Genomic DNA, 25,150 nt, shown 5'->3' with positions numbered 1-25,150 from the left:
TATCCGGCCGGAGCAGCATATTAACAACTTAATCATTATATAGTCCGTCATGGTTGTTGTTTTTCTTCCCACTTGCACGTATCAGGACGCAGAATAGTGAGATTTGTTGAGAATCAGTGACGTTCAGTTCAGATGAATGCGGCCAGGACGTTAGGTCCCAGATAGCACAGAATGATTGAAACAACATTGAATCAATGTCAGCCAGAAACATTGAGTCAACGTTGAACGCTGACATTGAAACAACATTGAAAGTAAAATTTATGTTGATTTTATGTTGTATCAACGTTAGGGTTTCAACCATAACTGACATTATATCAATGTTGATTCAACCATCATTTGCATGTCAATTTACATGCATATTTGTGTTGATATTGCATTGAATCAGTTAGGAATCAACATTGATTCAACCTTCATCTGAATGTGGTTCTGCACACATATTTCTGTTTATTTTACATTGAATCAATGTTGATTCAACACTCATTTGACTGTGGATTTGCATACATATTTGTGTTGATTCTACATTGAATCAGTCAGGAATCAATGTTGATTCAACCATCATCTGAACGTGGATCTGGAAACATTTCTGTTGATTTTACATTGAATTTTTTTTTATTCAACCGTCATCTGAACAAGGATCTGCACACATTTCTGTTGATTCTACATTGAACTAATCAGGAATCAATGTTGATTCAACCTTCATCTTAATGTGGTTCTGCACGCATATTTGGGTTGATTTCATATTGAATGAAAGCTAAGGATTTTTGGACATTTTTAGGTCTGATAGGTCTACATAACATATCTCTAAAAGTTTCTTCACTGGTGTTAAACACTATTATTGGCAGATCTTGGTTAAACTGTGTACATAAGTTTAAAAATTACAACATAGGTTTGATATAACATTTTATTTAAGAAAAGAGGGACAGATCTTCAAACATATTTGACTCCTTTTTGACTGTCAGAATAACAGTCTTGTCCACAGAAGAACAGAGTCCATGAGGTTAAGCTTTGTACTGTATGAACCAGGGAAACAGTACAAGTTGTGGTAACCCCAGTTTGACTCTGGTTGGCATCACTTTGATTCCTCGTGATGACTTCCTCTCATTCTGGCGTGTAATGAAGCTACTTCTTGACAGTTTTACTGCAGTCCTCAAGAGGTCAAACCGCAGAGCAACGGTTGAAAAACACAAAAATAAAAGTGAGGAAGGTGCCGGTTAGAAATATGATAAACATTTGAAAAGTTCTGAAAGACATTGAAAGATTAAACAGTGTACTGGTTACAGGTCTGAGAACAAATACTAACCATATAAATACCCATGTACACTCACTGTTAATATTTATCTTAATTGTTCATTAATATTCATCCCAGATAGCACATGATGTTAAATCAACGTTGAAAAAATAGTTAGAATCGTTGATTTTTGGTTTAAGTCGACAAATGACAGTGGATTAACCATCAAACAACCATCCAATCAAACCGTTGAAACTGTGTCATTGAATCAATGTTGTTTTGTGGTTGAAATCTGATGACTGAAATGCTGAGGTCTGATTAATGGTTGATTTTTGGTTGAAGTCGACAAATGACGGTGGATCAACTACAAAACACACTCTAAAAAGAAAATAGTTGAACCAACTTAATTGAATTGCTTCTGTAGGTAACAAGCAATTCAATTAAGTTTATCCAACTGAATTTATTAAATTTATCCAACTTAATTTATTAAGTTTAACCAATTCAATATATTATAATCATCCAACTCAATTTGTTAATTTATTTTTAACAAATTTATTAAGTATGTTTAAGATAACAGATTTAAGTCAGTCTTACTCAAATCATTTAGTTTACTTCAAAAATTGTAAATAAACTTACATAGCACTTTTCCAGTCATTTTGACCACTGAAAGTGCTTTACACTAGAGTCACATTCACACATTTATTTAATGCACAGATCAGATGGGGTTAAGTACCCAGGGGTCACATTGACATGTGGCAGGAGAGAGTTGGAATTGAACTGTCAACCTTGTGATCACAAGACAACTGCTCTACCCACAGAGTCACGGTGGCTTACCAGGGAATCTGTCCCTGGTTAGCTTGAGTCATTGTGTCAGACGAGGGATACAAATTGTTGTTGCGCAACACCTCCTTCCCCTTCTCTCTCACTCTACTTCCCCTTCTCAGAGGAGGGAGATGTGCAGCCAGCTCTCCATCTAACGGGTAATTTGAGTTTTCTAAATCTGATGGGATTTTACCCTGTACAGAACTGAGTAAACTCTGTTTAAGCTGGCATCGAGAAAGACTAGCCTGGTTTCTAACGACCTCCATCCAGATGTCCCACCCTTTTTCACCCTGTGAATTAGCCAGATTGAGCAGCCTGCAACCAGCTAGCTTCACAGAGCACACCTGTTAACGCTCGCTCTCTCTTTTTTACAACTTGCACTTGTTACTGAACCAGGTTGGTTTTAGTGACTCGGGCGAGTCCCAAGGGTGTTGTTTTAGTTTTGGCTAAAAGCAACCTATAAAACATTTCTACTTTTTCCTCCCAGAATCAAACCTCATAGCTATTTTACAACCATCAAAGAACTTTAAGGTGACTCATTAATTGAATGTCCACAACATCTTTTAGATTTTCTTAAATGCTAATTATTTTATTAGTAAGGCAATTTTGCAAGGGTCAGTACAGCTTAATTCAGTAGCAGAAATAATCAAATAAGTAAAATCAATAATCTAGCCTATCTTTCCCTAATGCTGACACTGAGAAGTAAAAAAGGGAAACTTTGAGAGAGACTGACAGAGTTTGGCATTTTGAACCCCAGAACTGGCCTGATGAAGAAGAAGGTGTTGCAGCAGCAGGAGGTTCCCAGTACAGGAAGAGTACTGACTTAGAGCGGCAGGTCTCGGGCCTCAGGGTGACTTCCTCATGCGCGTAGCGGTCCTCAGCTTCTTGTCTTGCAGCTCTGTAGCTCCCTTCTCCTCGTCTCGCGATCTTCCTGGTCCCACGGAAGGAACACACCAGTTCTTCCTCTTTGCCTTTGTTCTTTGCCTTTGTCTTTATCTTTGTCTTTATCTTCATCTTTGCCTTGGTCTTTGTCTTTGGGGGTCTAAACCCAGCTGTTGAGAGAAGTGCGATTTGAAGCCACATGTTGCGGGGCTAACGGGTTGGTCCCCATGTGCAGAACAGTCTCCGGCTCTGTGGCCCCGGCTCTTCTTCAGCTGCAGAGTTCTTTGTCCATCTCCGTCTTGGCTCGAAGCTGCCTGAAGGATCCAACCAAAGATTCCTCTTTTGCACCCACCTTATAAAGGGTTTATCCACCTTTTGGTGCGTTTACATTGGCTAGCTTTGTTGCTGTGCCTGTCTCATTGGCTGACTGCTTGGACAGATGATCTCATATCCATCACCCTGGAGACCTCATGACCTGATGTCTGTTCTAATGTCCCCAAGTTGCTCAACAGTTCCTCCTACCTCTGTTTCCTGCCCAACCTTTTCTTAGGCAAGTTGAAGTTTAGCAATAAGGCCTTAGTCACTTCCGCTCTCCTATCAGTTCCTCTTTCCCCCTGACCTTCCACCTACCATCTACCTCCCACACAACATCAGTGACCTTTAATTACAGTTACAACATTTTACACCTTTTCAAGTTCAATGTCAAAATCACATTTATAACCTTTTAGTTTTAACATTCATTTATAATGTTATAATAACCATAACTTATTAGTTACTCTTATTACAATCATAAGGTGAGTTATTACAGACATTTCTGAAAAGAACCCAATAATAATCCATTATTGTAATTATCTGGTACCAAATTACAGTTACTTGTTTCACCTTTAAGTACTTCCACAAGTGTAAGAGTAAGTGTAAATATTCTTATAATCAAATCAACATCAACCACTGGTTAAACCAATATTAATTATTGGCATAATTATAAGTCATTATTTTAAGTATTTTACTCTGGGTTTTATCCAATCTCTCAAAACGTTTAGATTTTATTCTTTAAAAACCTTTAATGCTTTAAAATAAGGAATGGTCTGAACTATTTTTAGCCTGATGCAAGATAGAAACTTCCCCTTTTCTTCAGGAAACCAGCTTTTCCTGTTTCATGACTCTCTTTCTGCCTGACTTTGATTTTTTATGATTAAATAGAAAAAAGTAGAATTAAAGCAAAGTTTGCAGGACACAATAACAACACACACAACCAGATTCATTTTATTACCGTCTGACTCTACTGTTGGGTCTTGATGTCACCTGTGTAATTAATTTTAAGGTAATTTTATTTATTATTACTATTAAACTAAAATCTCCAGCATGGGGAAGTGGGATGAGCTTGACTTTTCTCGACAAAATGTGGTATCAAACTTAATTATTTCAAGTAAAGTCAAAGTGAATCCAGTGTGTTTCAGCAATGGTCCTCCAAGCCCTGCAAGTTTTAGGCATTTCCCTAATTCAGCACACATGATTTTAATTGATGTCTGATTAACAGGGTTTTGCTGAAATGAAAACACGCAGGTCAGTTTGCCTTGAGGACAAGGTTTGGGGAAGTACTCGTAATCTAAATGTTCAATCAATGGAAGCTGTTTTTCACACCCCTCTACGCACACCCCTTCCCCCCTACCATACACCCCTCACCTTGGCCCATCTACCCCTCAATCTCCTCCCCCTTTCCACTCTCCTCCCCACCTGCAGCAAAGGTTGCCAAGGCCAGGAATCGAACCTGCGACAGCTGCGTCAAGGACTAAGGCAGGGGTGGGCAACTCCAGGTCTTGAGGGCCGGTCTCCTGTAACTTTTAGATGTGTCTCTACTTCAATACGCCTGAGTCAAATAATAAGGTCGTTAGCAGGACTCTGGAGAACCTGCCTGCACTGAGGAGGTGATTCAGCTATTGGATCATATGCTTGAAACAAAATATAATAATGTATTTTTAGATGAAACATCTAGTAGTAGTGAGATAGAGTAACATGAGATTGTACGAAGATAACTATATGTTTCATAAAACATATATAATGACTCTTGTCCACATCTATGGTAATCTGGATACACATACATCCTTCTTCCCTGGAGGATGTCTGACCTTCACTACATGCAGCGTTGTCTGAGTCCATCCAGATTACAGACACAGAAGCAACATGAAATATAAAAATGATGTATTATTTTTTGCATTCATCTTTCAACATTTATTTGCAAGAAAACGCATTAAGTGAACCTGAACTTAGTGCCTAACAACAATAAAGCCAAAAGTTACTGTCCTTTTTTTCCCTTATATCTTCCTGAAACAATATATCTCAAGGAAGCTTGCATTTTATGTACATATTGTTGCTGCTTTACCTAGGTAAACGTGTTCCTATTATTTATTCATCTATAGCAGGGGTCCCCAAACTTTTTCCTGTGAGGGCCACATAACTTTTCCCTTCTCTGGTGGGGGACCGGAGTCAGTTTGTAACAGAAAAAGAGTGACGATTGCAGGCGTGCCTACACAGCAAATCCAGCAGGCCCAAATTAACTCTGTCAGATTTGATTTCAACACTTTTAAAGTGTCTATATGGGTTCACACCATAAAGTGTTAATTTAACTCCTTATGGAGTGTTAGTACCTTAACTCTAATAAAGTGTCAAATATCAAATCTGCTGGAGTTAATTATTTAACACTTACTAACACTAATTTAGTGTTAGATCTTAATATTAACTCTCACATAGTATTTTTTAACTCTAAGAGTTATTTTTAATCAATATTAAATAGGTATTTTATTGTTTTGAACTTTTAAAAATTCTTTGGAAAATAAATATTTAATAAAGAGGCAATGATTTTCTCAAATGCATTCATTTCAAAAAGGGCACCATAATTACAAAAGATATTACAACATGGAATAATGTGCATGTTTCACATGTCGCTTTCATTCCCATATTGCTTATCAAATGGTCTGACATACCAGCTGTGCAATACAAAATGCAGTATGCTTAATAATTTTTTTTCAATACAATATGCATGGAATTGTTCAAAGTACAAGGTGGAAAAAGTAAAGCAAGCTGTTTATGTAATATGATAGAGTACATTTTCTTTTAACAGGTAGATTACTGGATATTACGGTACATAACTGACCAACCTGATAATCAGATCCATCATTTCTTATCCAGTTCATATTTCTGTTGATAAGAGACAGTTCCTCTCTACACGCCACCAAAGAGATGTCCACTTACTAACAGATTGTCTTTGGTTTGTTGGGCTGTTCGTGACGTTCGGCCGGAGACACCAACATGCTCCTCTACTGCAATAGGCAGTCTATAGTCTCCGAGTACAATAGCCAGTGTCGGTCTCTGGATCATAACAAACAAAAAACATAATAATGAGAAGTGGAATGAAGGAATATATTTTTACTACCACTCTAACAACAAGCCTCCATTACAGAAATGTAGACTTTCAGAGATATTAACACTTACATAATCATTTTTGGAGCTTGAGTCTTTGAAGAATCCATGGAGGAATCGGGAGGGGGAGGTTAGGCTGGTGACTGGCGATTCATCCTCAACCAGACTGGTTCTAATATATACAAAAAGGCAATGAAAAGATTAAAACATGCTGTAAAACGTATATAAAAAGACACAACAGCGGGAATAATGCTCTCAACATAAAAAAGATCTGTTCAATTTAGCCAAGAATTTTGAATGTTCACCGGCTTGATTGTTTTCAACGCTTATTTTGAAACATTCGGCATAAGCTAAGCTAAGCTAAAAATGCTAACACTGAGCCGTGTGGCGAACGTGACGTCTATCATACAGGTTGAGCTCAACTCAAAATAATAGTTATAAACCATCTCAGAAAAAAATGACTTATCAAGCGCAGTAAATAACTCAGACAGGTGGAAAGTAAATAGTCCTGAAATGATTTGGCTTCTGTCGCTTCGCTTTGGTGGGAACCTGTGATTCTGGGGCAGAGTCAGTGAATTAACTCCTTCAGTGTTGTTGCTGCTGTAGGAGTTCAGAGTTAAGAAGTGTTAAGGAAGAATTTTTATATTACTGATAAATTTAGCAAAACTCTGGCTCTGATACTTCCTTTTGATCCCGGGTTCTCTCGCGTGGCCACGTGCGGGGACAAAAACACAACAATGCGTGTTGACGTCACAGAATTACAGAATTTAATCCAATCCGAAGAAAATATAAGATAGTACAAGAAACTGAAGAAACACAGATACAAACATTGTTACCTGAGACAAGAAGACAAAAAAATATCAAGGACGTCCTTGGAGAAAGAGCTGGTGCAGAAGTAAAATAAATCAGCTTTTTTCTGAATTGTTTCCCTTGTGCACAAACTTTTATACCTGTAGGTGTGTTTTCCTCTTTAATGTATTCAAATAAGGCGTATCTCTACTTGACCAATTGGAAGACATCTCTGGCCCTTTTAAATTTAGAAAAAGTCCCGCAGTTTGGTCGCAAGACCTTTTGTTAAATAAGGTGTAAGCAGACTCTCCGAATTCATGGTGGTTTATGGCTTTCACAAATCAGTGTGAAAAGCTAGAATTTCCTACTGATTGTTTCCCCGACAGACAAAGAGCAGATCAGAAGATCTTGGCAAACAATCTGCTTTAACTACAGTAAAATATATCAATAGGTCAGAATATGTTATAATTTTTTAAAACTATAATTATGGTATTTCAATCAAGTCATGATAAATTCTAAAACTAACTTATTTTAAATTTATTTTCTTAACACTATCCGGCCTCCTGTGGCTCTACAGCCATCTGGGCAAAGAGAAACAAATGCAGAAACCTCACAGGTAGCTGTGAAATTCTGGTTTCTCTTCTGCTCTGCCAGGAACAAACCTTTAATTCTGTACTTTTAATTCAATGAAAAGTTCTCCAAAAACCCAATTTGTTCTTCTGCACTCAGCATCTCCAAAGTTTAGTCCTGATATCAAACCAAAAGCAATAGATAATAAACAGAAAATAATGAAGTACAATTCCTGTTTCTAATTAGGAATTAGAAACAAATAAGAATTAAGACATTCATTCACCATAAACCTAAGTATTTTCTAATACTAAACTAAACATTTTCATGTGATTCTAATATAGTCAGAAATAATACAATTTCAAATACATTCATCATTAACTAAATTAATTCTAAAACAAGCTAATAGAATTTTTAGTCAAAACATGTTATTAATAACTAAGAAAAATGTCTTACAAATTAAATGTTAGTGATTTAAAACATTTTATGTTATATTCAGTTTTTTGCACCATGTCAGATGTTAGTTTTGGAAGACTTCTCATCCTGGTTACGTGAACCGACCAAAGTTCCCTTTCTCAGAGTAATTCAAGTGATAATGTCCTCCACCTTCCTGCATATGTTAATTTATGACCTCCTGTCTTTAATGATAAGACTCCAGGGGTCTGAGCCGAAATTCTCTTGCAGATCCTCTATTCTCCTTTGTACTTTAAACACTTAACCCAGCAATAGTTCTTCGGGTTTTAAATCACTCACACAAACCTGTTCAAACTTAAGAAATTCGTTCTAAAATGTTTAAACTGTGTTAAACACTCAAAATAATAATTTTTCTCAACAGTAGTCAAGAATTTTTGATTCTATTTTAACACCTCTACATTTGATACAGAAACACTTTGTTTTAACACTAGATTCGAACTACTAATAATTTACACCCCAGAGTTACATAAACAGAATGTGACTCTATTAGAGTAAAATTAACTCTGCTTTTGCAACGTCTACTAACACCAAAACATTTAACACTTTTGAATTTGCTGTGTAAATTTAAAAATTTATTGTTTTCCAGAAAGCACAATCAAATAACCCTCTCTGGGTTCTTCACAGAAAAAATCCAGGAAATTGCACTATTTATTAAATAAATGCCGTATTTTCCGGATTATAAGCCGCACCCCCAAAGTTTTTAAAAAAAAACCTGTAAACATACACAGATAAGCTGCAGATATTTCTGCCGCTTTAGATTTTACATAACGATGCAGCAGCAGCAGAGGGGGTGGACACCCAAAATTTGAGTCATAACAGGTCAATTGAATATCACATTTATTAGGGTTGGAAAAAGTTGCCCAAGTTTAGATTTAACTGAACTGATTACCGTAGTTTCCGAACGGTAACTGTAACAGTAAAAGTGCTGATCCTTTGTGTCTGCTACTAGCATGTGCTAAATGAAAATGGGCACTTTCTTCTTCTACTTTATATTCCAACAGCAGGTTGCATCCATTATTGTTACACTACTGCCATCTATTGGATCCTAATATAATATCCTCTTGGAGTTAGAATGGATTCTCATCTTACATTTGAAAATCATTTTAAGCATCTATTTAAAACCTGTTTCTTTCATCTTCGTAATATCTCCAAAATTCGTCCATCTCTTTCTCTGATGCCGAGACTCTTGTCCATGCCTTTGTCTCCTCCAGGCTCGACAACTGCAACTCTCTGTTCATTGGAATCCATTAAAAACATCTTCAGAAGTTTCAATACATTCAAAACAGCGCAGCCAGGATTCTATTGAGTGTCCGGAAATCTGCCCATTTTACACCGATTCTGCATGATCTTCACTGGCTTCCTGTCACCTACAGAATTCAGTACAAAATTGCTCTCATTACCCATCAATATTTAAACAGAACTTCACCAGATTATCTGAAGGACCTTCTCATTCCACATTCATCCACCAGATCTCTACGATCACAAGCCTGCAACTTCCTCCACCTTCCTCGATCCAGATTAAGGACCATGGGAGATCAGACATTCGCTGTGGCTGCCTCCCGTCTCTGGAATGCTCTCCCGGATTATTTGAGAGCTCCGCAACCACTGGATGACTTCAAAAGAGACTTAAAGACTTTTTTATTTAAGCAAGCCTACTCTGCCTCCACATGATTTTTATGATGTTGATTTTATCTACAATTTTAGTTGCACTGTGTAGCACTTTGAGATTTTTTCTAATGAAAAGTGCGGTACAAATTAAATTGATGATTATTATTATTATTAATATCTATACCTCAAATTCTTATGATCCCAGTATTATTTAAAAAATAACAAAACATCTTCTTTTTCCCCTCAATGCTATTTAACTGGTCAACAACATTCTTAAATTTCAAATCCCTATAAAAACCTAATTCCGTTTTAATGGGCGCTTTCTTCTTTTATTTCCAATTTTGACTTCCAATGATTCACTTCTTGCTAAAGAGCCCCCTGGTGGTTGAAGAAAAATCCACATAAAAGCCGCAAGGTTCAAAGCTTAGAAAAAAAGTAGTGGCTAATAGTACGGAAAATACGGTATATGAAAAAAAATGTAAATGCTCTCTGGTATTGTTCAGGGGGCCGGACCAAATGTGGAGGTGGGTCGGATCCGGCCCGCGAGCCGTAGTTTGGGGACCACTGATCTATAGTTTATCCTTTTATTGTTTTTTCATAATGTTTTGACAAAACAAATGAAATTGTCTTGTAGAGAAATTGTTTGGCCATCATATTTATTAAAGACTCAATTAACAGTTTAAGAAATGAAACTTGTCTCAGAACAAGCATGTTGTAATTTGGGGACTCTGGACTGGAGAGTTTATTTGGACTTAATTTGGAACGTGCAGCATTTTGAATTGCCTTGTTGCTGAAAATGTGCTATATCAATAAAATTATCTTACCATACCTTACCTCTTGTTTTGAGACTTATGCTACATTACACTTACCTCAGCTTTGTTTGACGTTACACACTAGGTAACAAATTTCCAGTGAAGGTAGTCAGAGAAATTGGAATTTCAACATGGCGATGCCCAAGTAGAAATTGTCCACAGAACTTTGTACGGCCATCGCTTTAAATTTTACTTCAATACATAAGCAAACACCTCTTTTAATTTGTTCAGTTTATGGTTGTAGATGCTATTAGTAACATTACTTTTAGACACACTTTTACAAGTGAGTCTTGTAAACTAAACAAGACAGCACCACATCTTGTTGATGCCAGGAACAGCCATTTTGAAACATGAAGCTGGCCTTACAAGTACATAGACTGAGTTGCTCCCCCATTCCCAGTTCCAACGTGGATTTTCTGTTCAAGTCTTTTGTTTTGGAATTTCCCTGTTTGAACCTAAATGGAGCCATGTTTTAAATTCAGTGAAAAAACAACAACTTTCAAAACAATCTCAGCTCTGCTAACTATGTCAAATAACAATGTTTAACCCAATCTAAGCTTTGAATAATATTTTAATAACACTATTTTATTTTAATCCATTTAGTGGCTATATGCAAGTGCTGAACTGATGAGTTTCCGAGTGCCGTGGTTTGCAGTCAAGACTGCACTTGAAATTCCAGTCATGCCTCACATATTCCTGCATTCATCTCAGCTCCTATATTTTATGGACTTGCAGCTGGTCCTTTTTGAGTAAATGTTCATGAATGTTCATATTTCTGCACCTAAACTTCCAGCAGGTGAGAATGACGACACCTGGCTCAAGTCAACATGTGTTTGAAGGCTGTTGCTTTTTCCAGCCCCCTCTCCGTATATTTTGAACTGCGTGGAAGATGAAGATACCTTCCCCGTCCCTACAACCAGCTGCGCAAAAAGTGGCTATGCAGGGTATGCCGATCTATGTTTTCGCATCCACCTGAATAATGTGTAGTTGCGCCACTGCCTACAACCTTACCTCCTATGCACTACCTCCCCCGTCTGACTTACCAGCCAGGCACACATAAATCTGACGTATTTTTCGCATTTCCTGCACCAGACAGACACCGAGACAGAGGAAGGGGAGAAGCAGACAGATATATGAAGTCAGTGAGGAGTGGATGAAACCAGGCCCAAGCTGCAGGAGTCTGTCTCCGTCTTCTTTACCTATCCGCCCACCACCCCCCACCGAATACTCCCCCCACCTCCACGCCCCCGCAGCGGTCGCCACCAGCTGCTGCCTGCTCGCAGCGGTCCGGCGAACATCTGCCGATGAGTCCCGGCGGCTGCATCCGGAGCCTCACTCCCGCGTCACGGTGCAGTAGCGGGGACACGCTACCGCTCCGCTGCTTCCAGGGAGCTCGAGCCCAGCTGAGAGAGTTGGGTTTCTCTTTTTCTTCTCAATTCTTCGAAGGTAAAAACAATGACACAGCGGCTCACATCTGTGGCCTCTGCTCGGATGTTTTCTGCTATCTCGCGCTTGTTGGCAACTATTTCTTCCCTGCTCATCTGAGGAAGCCTTTCCCGGGCTAACGGTCGCTTATTCGGGGCTGCCCTCCAGCTTACACCGGGCAGAGGTGGGGGAGAGCATTTTGGTACTTTGCTGAACTGCTCACGTTTCACAACAAAAAACAGAAACAGGTTGGATTCAGAAGCATTCGGACCGCGTCATATTACACCGGAGGACCACCGGTTGAACAGAAACACAAAGCAGCTGATTTCCTCCGCGCGCGAGCCGCAGGAGAACATTTTCTCAACTGGACATTTTTCCTCGCGGAGACATGGTGGTCTTCAACGGGCAGCTGAAGATTAAAATCTGCGATGCATTGGACCTAAAGCCCACGGCTTGGTCCCTGCGTCACGCCGTGGGTCCGAAGACCCAGACCTTCCTCCTGGACACGTATATCGCCCTAAACGTGGACGACTCACGCGTGGGTCAGACCTCCACCAAGCAGAAGACCAACAGCCCCACGTGGAACGACGAGTTCACTACGGAGGTCATCGACGGCAGAAGGATAGAGCTGTCCGTCTTCCATGACGCCCCCATCGGCTACGACGACTTCGTGGCCAACTGCATCATCCAGTTTGAGGACATCTTGCACAGCGGCAGCAAGCACTACGAGAACTGGGTGAGTCTGACCCACAAATGCCCTTTGCAGCCCTGTACACACAAATCAAACAGAAATATGCTGAGTTTTTATGGGTCTCTGTCAATTAAACCATCAATTGTTGTCTTTAGCCACAAAATGTAATTTAATTAATTAATTAATTTGCCAAATCAAACGAATTAAGTAATATATTAGGTAATAAAATGTTTTTTGCATATTTTAAAGCATTTCTAATATTTAAAATTCTTCAGTTGTTAATATGCAGAATGTGCCATTTTTTAGTTGATTAATTTATTAATCGCCAGAATACTCAGTAGAGTAATTGATTACTAACATAATAGTCAGCTGCTGCCCTGAATTGAACCACATAAATGTGAATATTGATGCAACACCTGTTGGAGTCATCACTGTTCTATGACTCCAAAAATAGTTTGCAATATAAACAAATTAAGGTGACACATAAACACAAATGATTAAAATAAAAAATAAATCAGTTGAATAAATCACCTATTATATTTGGCATACAAACTCCATGTAGTGGATGTTTGTAAAGTGGAGGGTGGAAAGATACATCGTTCTCAAAACCTGATGTTCTGAATATTAACTTCAAGAGGTAAACTGACCAGATTTGAAGACTTAGCTTTTCATCCCATAATCAGAAATTTAATTTGTTGTGATTTCATTACATTAATTATGTAACAAATCCAGTAAGTTTTGATAGAATCATGTAAAGAAAAAAAATTTTTTGTACAGTACAGATACATAAAAACACTTATATGATGAAATGTGTGACAAAATAGGTGCAATAATATAAAGTGCCGGTTCCTAACAGCAGTGCAGCAGGATCTGCTTTTGATATTGTGGTGTTTGCTTAATAGCAGCAGTTTAAAAATGGGTGAGTGTGTGAGGAGTCTCTGACAGCGTTCTGGCAGCGGCTCTGAAGACGATTCTACACAGCGTGTAGAGACTCCAGCAACCTTTCCAGCCAGCAATCCATTGATTACAGTTTATAGTCGGAGTCTGATCTCTGCCAATACAGATTTTTATAATAACAAATACAAGAACAGCATTAAAAAATATATATTTTTGGTTTCCTGCTGTGAACATCATTAAATATTTACATTAGGAGCAAAAGGTTGGTCATAACAGTTACTTTAAAATGGAGCCAAACACTAGTTGGCCAAAAAAACGTTGCCACAGAAAAAAAAAGGTCACCCACTATTATTTTGTTGGCCCGCCTTTAGCTTTGATTATGGCAGAATATTTTCCCAGCCACATTTCTTCCAAAGATGGTGGGGTCCCCACATCGTTTTTAAATGTGTTGGACAGTTCTTATCCCAATTTTAGTAGTTCCTGCAGTTTCTCTTTAGATGTTTTCTCTGCTTGGTGCAAGCCAATAATTTGACCCTTCTCAAACAGACTGACATCTTTTCCATGACCACCAAATGGGTCTCTAGACATGGGTGTTTAAGAAACGAGAAGCAACTCACTGCAACAGTTGGGGTTCAATAACTTGTTTCCAGCCGAAACATAATCGCCCATGCAGTAGTTATCCAATAGGAAGCTCGGACATATTTGCTTAGTTAAATCCAGGTGGCGACTTTTTTGGATAAGCAGTGTGTTATTTTTTAATAAAAGAAGAAAAAGTTATATAGCAGACATTTCAAACAAGCTTAGTTGCGAACATAATAAACGCAGTTGTCACTATCCGTATTCTCTAGAATGTGTACCATTAAGGAAAAAAAACATTGCATAAAAAATTTACTCCATTTTTATTTTTGCTCAAACAAAACAACATGTGTGGCATCTGGTCAGTGACAAATGCTCCAAGGCAAATTTCCTTAGCTGCTTGTCAAGTTGTTTCTTCTGCTGTTGTATTTCAGTGTCATTTGTGGTGGAGAAGGAGAGATTATTTTTTGAGATTGAAATAAACAAATTACCCACAATCAAAAAAAGGGGAAAAAAAACTTGTGATTGATTATGGCGAAAAATATGGTTAAAGTAAAGTTGTTATTGATGCAATGCTAAGCTAATATTTGAAGCTGTGTAAAACATTTATAGAAAAGTTTTATTGCATAGTAAGTAATTTGTTTGCTATGATAGGCTATGACACCTGCCGGCATGAATGGACGAAAATTCATTTGCTGAAAAACTAATATTTACCAACTTAGCAACTTTGTTATATTTAGTGACTATAAATACAAATAAAATCAGCATAAGACAAAATCAGAATTAGCAAGTCAGGCTTTTTAAATACTTGTGGTAGTGGTTTTCTATGAGATCCTACATTTTTATGTACTTTTAAACACATTGCCAGAAACAAATGGTGGCAGCAATAAGGACTGGCATTTGGATAGTACGATTATTACACCAGAATTTACATGTAAAATCTTGCTAGCAAGGCTTAAGCAAATGTTATCAAACTTTATTAACAAACCAGCGTTCTGACAACTATCCCAGCATGCACCGCGCACTTCTTCTTCTACGGGGGAAAATGAAGTCGGCGGCTGCTTACCGTAGATGCTAGACCTGTTGTGGCTCAATATTGGTCCATATATAAGGCGCATCGGCTTTTGAGGAAATTGAAGGTTTTTAGGTGCGCCTTATAGTGCGGAAAATACGGTATATGAAAGGAAATAAAGTTTATTTTCAGATACTGGTTTCTGCTCAGGGAGAGGTCATCAAACACAGCACTGAGGAGAGAGGGGAGAAGGCTGGTGATGCACAGATAAAGGAGGGGTATCATAGAAATGTTCAACTTAACTGACCTGTAGAGCAGTGGACGGGTGGAGCAGAGCAACAGAGGGTCTGACGACAGGGTGATGCAGGAAACCAGTGGAACAGGCTTCTGTGGAAGCAATGAAGATCTCCACGAGTAGATCCAAAATGCAACACCCAGGGACTTGTCGATAATAAGGCAGAGGTCATACACAGGAGGACAGAGAGGGCAAACGTAGCTTTGAAGGGCAGGCGGTTATCGGTAGTGATGAAGCCAGGCTTCGAGGACTGTACCGAGTAAAAAGGGGGCGTGCCCCATGAAGCCCCGCTACGAGGCTTGTGTTGTCTTGCTGAAAACCACGTGACTAGCAACAAACGATGCCTCACATTGCATGGGTCACGTGACTGCTTCATTTTGCGTGTTGATTTTAAAAATAAAAGCGTGATGAGCAGCTTCATGGGTAGTTGTCCATTTGGTCGCGCATCAGAGGAGAATATTTGTCTTCAGTGGCCAAAATAAGATTAACATTGACCAACATATTTGATGTGTGTTGATGGCACTCATCAAAATTTTATGTTTGTTACTGGTTTTCTCAATTGTAGATTGTTTTTTTATGACTTTATATTTTTGTGATTTTATGATGTAAATCTCTTTGAACTGCATTGTTGCTGAAACATGCACAAATAAACTTGATTGTCTGAAATGGAGCCAGCAAGAGGAAAATCTCTGACTTCTGGGAATTCTTTGAGATTATCGCTCACAAAATTCTTCTTAGATAATAATTAACATCTCCACCTCAAGATTTCTCAAATTCTGGAAAGTTCCACTATTATTTGTAGTCTGATTAGCAAAGATATATCACAGCAGAAAGATTTAATGCTGTTGCAGAACTAAAATTCAACATGTAGCCAAATATAAGGCAGGGTTTCCCCCAGTGTATTATAGGCCTGGCGGCCCGCCATGCTTTACTAGGGCCACCGCCAGGCTAAGCCTTTCTTGTTTTGTTTTTTTTTGTTGTTAGTTTTTGTTTGTTGAAAATAAAATAAAATAAAATTTAAAAATCGCCTTTTTTTAAGCTGGATTGCAAGTGTTTCTGTTGCTCCGAGCATTGCACTATCAGAGCAGATTTATTCCTAACATATGTTTATAGAAGATATGTTTATAGTTTATGCATTTAAAGCCGGACCAATCACACCGCTGGGCCTCTGTGCGTTGCCTCGCGCTGCAGCAGCTGGATGTCTAAAGTTAACCTCAGCGCGGATCTCGCTCCTCCTTTCACTCGAACTGGACACAGGCTGACTGCTATGGATATTTACATCAACCCATCAACCCCTAGTGAGGAATTATGATTAGTACTGGGGAGTTATTGATTAAGGTAAGAGACCCACCGCGTTAGCTCTGGTTAGCTCTGGTTGCGCAGCTCTACGTGAACCGCAGGAATAACATGTAGTCGCGCTTTCAGAGATGCTTTGAGGAGCGGTGAGAATTATGTATATGTGGTGGGATGGTGTTCCACCCTCCCCCACTCTGTGCACCGGGCACCGTTGATTGGTGGGCGGGGCGAACGCCTTTATAGTTGGGCGGGCCGCTGCAGGGTGCGTGCGTCTTTGTTTCTCCCACTGTTGCTACGGTCGGCGGCTACATGTCGGCTTGTGGGTTTGGTCGACTCGTCTGCGATCGTAAGTGGCAGTTTTGCTATCCGTGGCTGAGGTCATGGTTGGTTTTTGGGTGCTACACCTGTAGTGCGTTTCTGCAGTGTTGCTCTGATGGCTTTGCCGGCTGCAGCTGGGGGTTGCTGTGGCATGCAGCTTCCATCTGGTCCTCACCTGCTGACCCGCTTCCTCCCGGGTTAGGCTGTGTTTCCACCCCTGGGTAAGCTACCTGCTATTTAGCTTCTGCTTTGTTTTATCTGGATCCACTGTTAATGGGTTTTCTGTTTCAGGCAACTGATTGTTTGGAGCTGCAGCGCTTTGGACGCTCTGCTGTCTTGTCTTGTCGTTGTTTGTTTGGGCCGCTCTCAACTAAACCTGTTGCGGACTGGGCAGGCTGTGCGGGCAGGGCGTTACTCCTCTGGCCCCATAGAAGGGTATTTGGAAGCGGATGACAACGATTTGTTCCATTGTTTTCTTTTAGTTTTGTTTTGTGATTGAAGTAGCTAATTTGTGTTCTTTTTTGTTTTGATTTACCAATTTCTTTTGCATTGCATTGCATGTTTTGTTTCATTTCTTTTGGAATAATTGATCTTGTCTGTCCTTTTTTCTTATGTGTTCCTTTTGTTCCAGGGACCAAGTAGTAGGCCTGAAGCCTCATTTTTAAAAAGGATTGTTTTAAGAAATTGTTTAATAAAATATTGTGCACTGTTAAGTCTGTGTTCGGGTGCATCTTGTCACTTTTAAAAAGATCTCCACCTGCTGGTCACATATTTGTGAACAAAACATTATGCGGCGTTTAAATCTCAACACGCTGCCAAGCGTTTGGCCCTGTCTTCCCTGTAAAGTTTAGGTCTGTGTAGCCGGTGTGTTAGTGGTTAATGACTCAGTGCAGGTTTAACCCGGTGAGGAGCATTCGCACTCTCCTCGCAGTCACGCATCACGCTTATTTTTTATTAATAATTTTTCCGGTTACATTAAGCACCAAACTGTATGGGTTAGGGTTAGGGCCTTTTGTTGCTAAAACATCAGCACCTCTAACAGCTTCTGTGTTAGATTTAGTGAAATCTAAGACAGGGGGAGTAGTTTAACTGGCAAACCTAAAAGGCAAATTATAACTGCAGTTTACTAATTTGTATTTGTGAACAAACAGCTGAAACTCAGATTAAACTCAGCATCAGATTGTAGCTGTGGTAACAAACCAATCTGACTATGAATATTCTTTGAACTTCTACAAAGTAAACTTGCCATCTCTTTAAAATTTTGCATATAAATGTTAAATCATTTAAAGTTTTTTTTTATTTATTTATGCTGAAACCATTGTCAAATTTAGCAGCAATGATGATCTCAAACAAATGCTACATTTATATATCTGTGGTGTATGTTAAAATATTAGCATTTATGGGGCCCCTGAAGCTCTGGGGGGCCTGATGGAGCCTCTGACTTAATTTGGATTTAACAGAAGTAGACATAATTGATATTCATTTTAATTGTATTTTTTGATTAGTTGTTTTTAAGACTAGTTGTGGGTTTATATAGCAGTTCACTGATGTTTTCCCATAACATATAATTACCCAGTGATATTTTTACTTTTATTGTCTACTTAACATCTTTTAATGCAAAAACACGGTGGACCGCCTCGGCGCCCGACCACCGGGCTTAGCAGGTTTTCTGGGGGAAACCCTGTAAGGGATCAGAGCCAATTAGAAATCCAAGAAAAGTTGAATGCTCAAACAGGCACTGCATTCCCAAGACACTAAAGCATCAAATGTCTTTATTAAATCCGTCTATGACGTAAAAGAAACCCCAACACAACCACTGACCTTCAAGGATTAGATTGGCGACAAATCATTTTAATTCTTAAAACATATGACAATTAAATATGGTTTCATTGATTCTCCGGTTACTAAACATGAGTTTGATGAAAACTGTGACAATATTGCATTTAGTAATTTTTGGAAGTATGATCCAACTGAGTGACAAGGCCGTTACATTTTCACCAGCAGATGTCACTAGTGAGTGATGAATGAAGCATCGAGTAACGAACCTTTTTGCAAAGGAAAAGGCTGGAAAGCTTCATTGCTTCATGAGGCTTCATTTGCCCATCACTAGTAATCGGTGGTCGTGAGGCAGGGTCCATAAATCCAGAATAGAAGGGAACCGTGAAGGGCTTGGCAGGAGGGGTAAATCCATGGACAGAAAGAGGTCATAGAAACACTGAAGGCTTGGAAGGAAACGCTGGATCTCTACTGGCTCGTGGCTGTCGATAATCTGGCAAGGAAGCATCAGCTGAGGGGTGTTTAAGTAGGGCAAGGCCCAGGTGGAACATGTAAGCAATATGGCATGGCAGGTGAGCTGAATAAGGGCTTAACACAGCATGGACAGGACATGAATCATAACAGGTTTTCTTTTTTTAAAGCTCTCCATAAAGAATTTTAGGAGACCCAATGAAGGCTGCAGAAACTGTGCCAGACATCTTCTGATTTAAAAGAGCTTTTTCGTTTAAGATTGTGGAATGAGATGAAAGTATGCCTCAGCGGCACAAGTGCCCTGGTGGGTTTAATTATCACTGTCTGCGTTGTCAATTTCTGAAACAAAGAGAAAAACTACTAAAACCTACTAAAACCTTCTGTCAAAAGAATTCCTTAATTTCTCACTTTAGAACCACAAGATTCATTGTGTTTCACTGGGGTTTTATGTGACAAACCAACCCAAGTTTAGAGTAGACCTATAAAAAAAACCCACCCTGACCCGGCCCAAACCCGTAGTCATCGTTTCTGAGCCTGATCGGACCCGACTAACTTTAGAGGCCCGAACCCGAAGAAACCCCAACATATATAAACATATATATATATATATATATATATATATATATATATATATATATATATATATATATATATAATTTTTTTTTTTTTTTACAATTTTACTGCTTTTATTTTGAGACCATAACTTGTGAAACCAGTGTAACTTCTCCCATTTTTAACTTTTACTTTGTCTTCCTGCTCCATCTTGTTGCTTGTTGTATCTGCAGGTTGAATCAAATCTCTTGGAATGTGTGACTGACTGATGGGAGCAGAGCCGAGTGGCACTGCGTATACATTGTGCAATGCACTGCCTTTGTTACAGTTTGACTAATTTATGCACCCTACTTACTGTCTTTCCTTACACTTTAAGAATGAGAATTTATCTACTCGTTTGGCTTTCTCTGCGCTGTACGTATTGCAGGATTATTGGACTTGGGCCATAAATTTACATAAATTAACATGAAGTAGCAATTCACCGTGAAGCAGAAATGAATACATAATTTTCATAAATATCCCTCTTTGCACCCCCAACAAAAAAGAAATGTGCAAAATATTGTATTGTCATCGCAGTATCAGTGTACATTACATCAATATAAATATTAGCTAACTATACATGTACCATGCCCTCAGGTGCTTTCTGCCAGTAACATGTTTGACAGTGCTTGTATAAGGCAAAATAAATTGTGTAATTTGGGTTTTAAGATGTTCTGATGAGTTCAGTTCGGAATATGTGAATTCACATATCTGCAGATTTTTCTGTAGAACTCTAAATTATTATCCACCGTTTTATAGATTTTTTTCACTCCCGTTCTAAAAGTAGCTAATCCAAGAATATAATTTATTTTCCTTGGCACAATTTAACACAGAAACTTCATCTGTTGGCATATGTTTATATCTAAATTATTAAAAGGGAATGCAGCTTGCGAAGCTGAAATACCAAAACCAGCGTTATTGGCTGGTTTACAAACCAGCCAATAACGCCATTTGCTTTTGCTTATCTGCTGTACGACAGTTTCTGCTGTGAACATTAATGCATATTGACAGACATGAAGTGTGTAAGCCGTTAAAATAAGCAGCTAAGCGTTATTAGAGGAGGCTTCAAGTATTTATGGAGTTCAGCCATTCGCGTTAGAAATTTGCAAAATATTGTATTGTGGTTGTGTTCCCGAACCTTCACGACTACGTCCGCTGTACGAATTAATTGTTTCATTGCCAAACCAGCAAGATGCAAATTTTTCAACAGAACCTTGTGGAGATGAAAATGAGGAATTTCATTTGACTAGAATCTGGATAAGCTACTCGCTGTCTGAGGCCTGTTTGAAACCCAAAGCAGAAATACTTTAGGTTGGCTGATTCTTCAGTTAAATAGAATGAAACAGTATAATGTGCCGTGTGTCTCTTAATGGGTAAATTTAGTGTGTGGAAAGTACAAAAATTTGGCAATGATAAAAAAAAACCCAAAATAAAATGAATGATGTGATCTTATGTCAAACATACAAAGTAAAAAAAAGCTCTACATTGATTATACACAACTTTAAGCACACACACACACACACACACACACACACACACACACACACACACACACACACACACACACACACACACACACACACACACTTACACATAATTGTACCTAATAGAAGATTAAAGAGCAATTATCCTAACATTCAACCGAACTGTGGGAGAAATTTCTTTGAGAGAACCCACTTATGCATGGGAACATGCACATCCAATTCAAAAAGACCAAAGGCCAGAGTTCAAACCCAGGTCCTTCTTGATGCAAGGCATCAGTGCTAACAACTTGCTTCAGAAAACTCCACTACTTCTTGCACTTTTTCCATTGGACATCACTATCAAGGGATACTTTTCTTCAGCATGTTAACTAGTCAGGGTTGATAGGAATATTACCATCAAAGGTTGGAAAAGAAGGGAAAAGAGTGGGGAAAAAGTGCCAAAATGCGGAAAATTTCAAGAAGTGTGAAACATTTGCAGGGCACTGTACCTCAAAATTCAACAAATATGGTGGAAAGTGCACCAAGTTTCTGATTAGCATGCTTAAAAATGAAGATCACCATGTTTCTGATTAAATGTGTCACTAGAGCAAAGTGTCAGTTTCTTATCCACCTGAGTGAACAGCTTTTAACTCAATTCCTCTCTCAAAGTTCCGAAGGGCTGAGCAAGCCCTGAGTTAACACTCATTAAATATTAGGGTATGTCAGAGGAGAAACCACAACATGAAACCTTGTGGGTAGGCCTGTCACAATGTCGTGAAATCTGGTATGAGCATGTGAGATCTGTCCAGGTACACGCAGAAAATGGAATAAAGGCCTGAGAAATAACAATATACCCTGTACAATGATTTGATGATGATTATAATTTGTAACAGGTTTAAGTGATGATACACGTGCCAATGAAGGAATGTCTGTAATATGTAATCAGATATATATGCTCTGTACCTTTAATCAGCTGAGTGTTATAATGAATTAGGGATCAATGATTATTAGAGATTAAGAATAATGGGTAAGAAAGGGAGATCATGAAGTAAAATGTTGATTATGTTTTGTGAGGAGAATAAAACTCAAGATGAGTCACTATGCGAGGGTGGGGCAGAATTAGAAACAGATGGTCAACGAAAAATAAGGGAAGTGCCTCGATGGAGCAAGGAGGCAGAAATGAGTCATCAGAGGCTTGAGGAAGAGTTCAGTACTTTCTGCAGGCAGCCCTGCCTTGCATGACATCAGGTAATGACATAATGCAATGGGCAGGCTCCATGGAAACACAGTCCTGCCTTGCAAACCGCCCGGGGTTAGAAGGCATAAATACTGATGTACGGGGCAGAAAGAGCGTTCTTCGTCCGCGGCGCAGAAGAGGAGCCACCAGAGGAAGCAGGCTAAAGATCAGCAGAGGACTACACCCCGGAACCGAGGGAAACTTACTCCACGACTTCACGCCGCCTAGAAGGGACGAGCTCCACCCGCCACCGACCCTGGTTCCAGATCCGACCAACTCCTCTGCCTCTACCCAACGCTCTCCAAATCACCGCAGCCGACTTGGAAAAGAGACGGAGGTCTTTTAAAGACAAAGAGTTTACACGTTCAAAGGAAAGCGTGAGTCTTTGCTCCGCTTCTCTTCAAGAAAGAGGACTTTGCTCCGGCTGGACAAAGACTGACCAAGGACATCTAAGGATTACAGATGCCGAGACCAAGAACCATCGGGTATGAGTTGACCAGCTTCCCCCAAAGCCTCGCTCAGTGAATTTAGTGATACAGGTTAGGGATAAGAACAAGGATAGGATGTGATTGATCCTAGTTGATTTCATTATATTTTTGCCTCTTTTATAACTTTTGGAAATTTAACCGGTTGTCATATGCCCCTGCTAAAGCTGCTTAATAAAACTGTATTCTAAAATTCTAATGAGAATTGTGAACAGTGAGTTTAATTGTGTCAGTCTTAATTATTGTTGGTTCTCCTAAATATGGTAAAGTTAACATACATTCTAGAGACAGGGTGGCTTTGTGTTTTCCTCTGGTGAGTGTTAAAATAATGACACTGGGACTTGAATCTAAGTCACTAAACTTAATCTAGCCGTTAACAAGTGCCGTTATTTTAGGAGAGGAGCTACCGTTAACAGGAGTGGTTGTAGGGGTTATGCCGCTGTGAGGGCTACTCAGCGGATTGCTCTTCAACTGTAAAGGGTCATAACTTCTGGATCGAAGGTAGTCAGAGCTAGACGAGTCCTTTCCGACCCCAGTTTAAACAGAAAATTCTCCACAAACTATCTCTAGGGTAAGACTCGAGTTTCTGGGGATTTTCCGGACCTGTTAGACAGAGAACTGGGCAGTAGTGAGTCCAAAGAGTTGTGAGGAGTGGGCGGGACTTACTATTGGGTAGTAACAGACATGGCGTCCCTGGGTGGGCCCCACCCTAATGAGTAGGAGGGCCCTATTTTGACCAAGTCAGTAAAAACAGACGAGAGGGTCTGAATAGCTCACTTGGGAGACCAACTCTTAGGAAATAGAGTTGGGAGCGACTGATAAGGCTTATCAGTCGCGACCCTTGCAGTAACTGTACAGCGTGCAGGCGAGGGAAAAGCTTCCGCTGAGGATGAATAGCTATATCCAGAAGGGAAGCCAGTAGCCAACCTAGCCTAGACCCATCCCTGCTCTACGGTACCCTGAGAGGCTTTGGGGGATAGGCGACTCGGAGACAAAGACAGTCATGGATGCTGCAACCGAGGCATCCGTGCTCGGTTGCATCGGACATGGAGCTGGAGAGCAGCGCCGCCAGGACCGAGAGAGAAGAAGCCAAGAGGGAAGAACGACTTCGCCTCTCCCAAACTATGCTACAGCAACTTCCAGTAAAGCTGATGCTGTTAGGCGACGGGTTCGACACCTGGACGATACCATGCCAGCGGATGCTCTGCCAGGCCCATCATACTGGAGACCTGAAGGTGTCGCGGACCCTGATGGAAACAGCAGTGGCGCATCTACAGAGCTACGCCTGCCCTCAGCTTCAGGGCGATCGCCGGCTGATAGTCGCCTGGTGCCCGGTGAAGGTCACCAAAAAGACGGAAGTTAAAGAATGGCTGGAGTGGTTCGCCGACCTCCTCGAAAGGTGGCCTGACGGCCAACTACGGATGATGTACAGCCCATCTGAGCGGTACGACGGTATAGTGAAATTGGCGACGTTAGCTGCTGGCGTAGATGGGATCCTGGTGGACCCTTTTGCCCGACAAACGGCCCGCTACGCCGAGTGTACTGAAGTTTTGCAGAGAATTGGATTATACAAGAAAAAGAAAGAAGAATACCAAGCCCGGGACCCGGCAGACTCGGAGGTGGCGGAAGCTCCGTCTCAGCAGGTCAGCCGAGGCCCGTCACCCCAGCCGGAGCAGCCCTGATAGAGGGCCGCCACAGTAATGACGTCCAGGTCGCGGGTCACGCTAGAGAATGCCTACTGGGAGGGAGACGAAATCTACGCGAAGGTGGAAGGAGTACCCTACCTAGTAGACACCGGAGCAGAGGTGTCGATGACCCGCAAAGACCTAAAAACAACAGGGCACCTAAAAGTTCAATTTGCCAACGGAACAATAGAGAAAATGCCATATGGGACCTGGAAAGGAGTGGTATGGATCAAAGGTCCATACAACCTCCTCACCGTCCGAGACTTGGAAGAAATAAGTAAGAAGAAGTGCAATCATCGTGCTCTCGAACGACGGTTGACAAGTCTAAAAGCC

At 40.0% G+C, this 25,150-nt stretch overlaps 2 protein-coding genes across 11 annotated transcripts in view; one reads left to right on the top strand and one right to left on the bottom strand.

Annotated features, from left to right (window-relative positions):
• LOC108166941 (attractin-like protein 1) overlaps window positions 1-15,824 on the bottom strand; it is a 31,999-nt gene extending 16,175 nt beyond the window's left edge. For 3 of the 5 annotated variants that reach the window (XM_081616083.1, XM_081616084.1, XM_081616080.1), the window contains exons 1-3: window positions 12,561-12,652; window positions 6,422-6,521; window positions 6,182-6,298 (exon numbers count right to left, since the gene is read on the bottom strand). The gene's annotated coding sequence lies outside the window, so the exon portion shown is untranslated. Of the gene's footprint in view, window positions 1-6,181; window positions 6,299-6,421; window positions 6,522-11,642; window positions 11,732-12,560; window positions 12,653-15,507 lie in introns of those variants that run through there. The other 2 variants (XM_081616082.1, XM_081616081.1) reach the window with 2 other exon arrangements.
• LOC103476621 (protein kinase C epsilon type-like) overlaps window positions 11,824-25,150 on the top strand; it is a 233,349-nt gene continuing 220,022 nt past the window's right edge. For all 6 annotated transcript variants that reach the window (XR_014091048.1, XM_081616076.1, XM_081616075.1 and 3 more), the window contains exon 1: window positions 11,824-12,760. Coding sequence is in view for 5 of the 6 variants with exons in the window: in XM_081616076.1 (XP_081472202.1) it covers window positions 12,413-12,760 (348 nt within the window). In the remaining variant the exon portion in view is untranslated. The remainder of the gene's footprint in view (window positions 12,761-25,150) is intronic.

This window comes from Poecilia reticulata, chromosome 15, assembly GCF_904066995.2.
Source record: "Poecilia reticulata chromosome 15, P_reticulata-male-v2, whole genome shotgun sequence".
In the NCBI taxonomy this organism is placed as follows: domain Eukaryota; kingdom Metazoa; phylum Chordata; class Actinopteri; order Cyprinodontiformes; family Poeciliidae; genus Poecilia; species Poecilia reticulata.
Note: the sequence above shows the minus strand (reverse complement) of the source record. Positions and strands in the feature narration are given on the sequence as shown.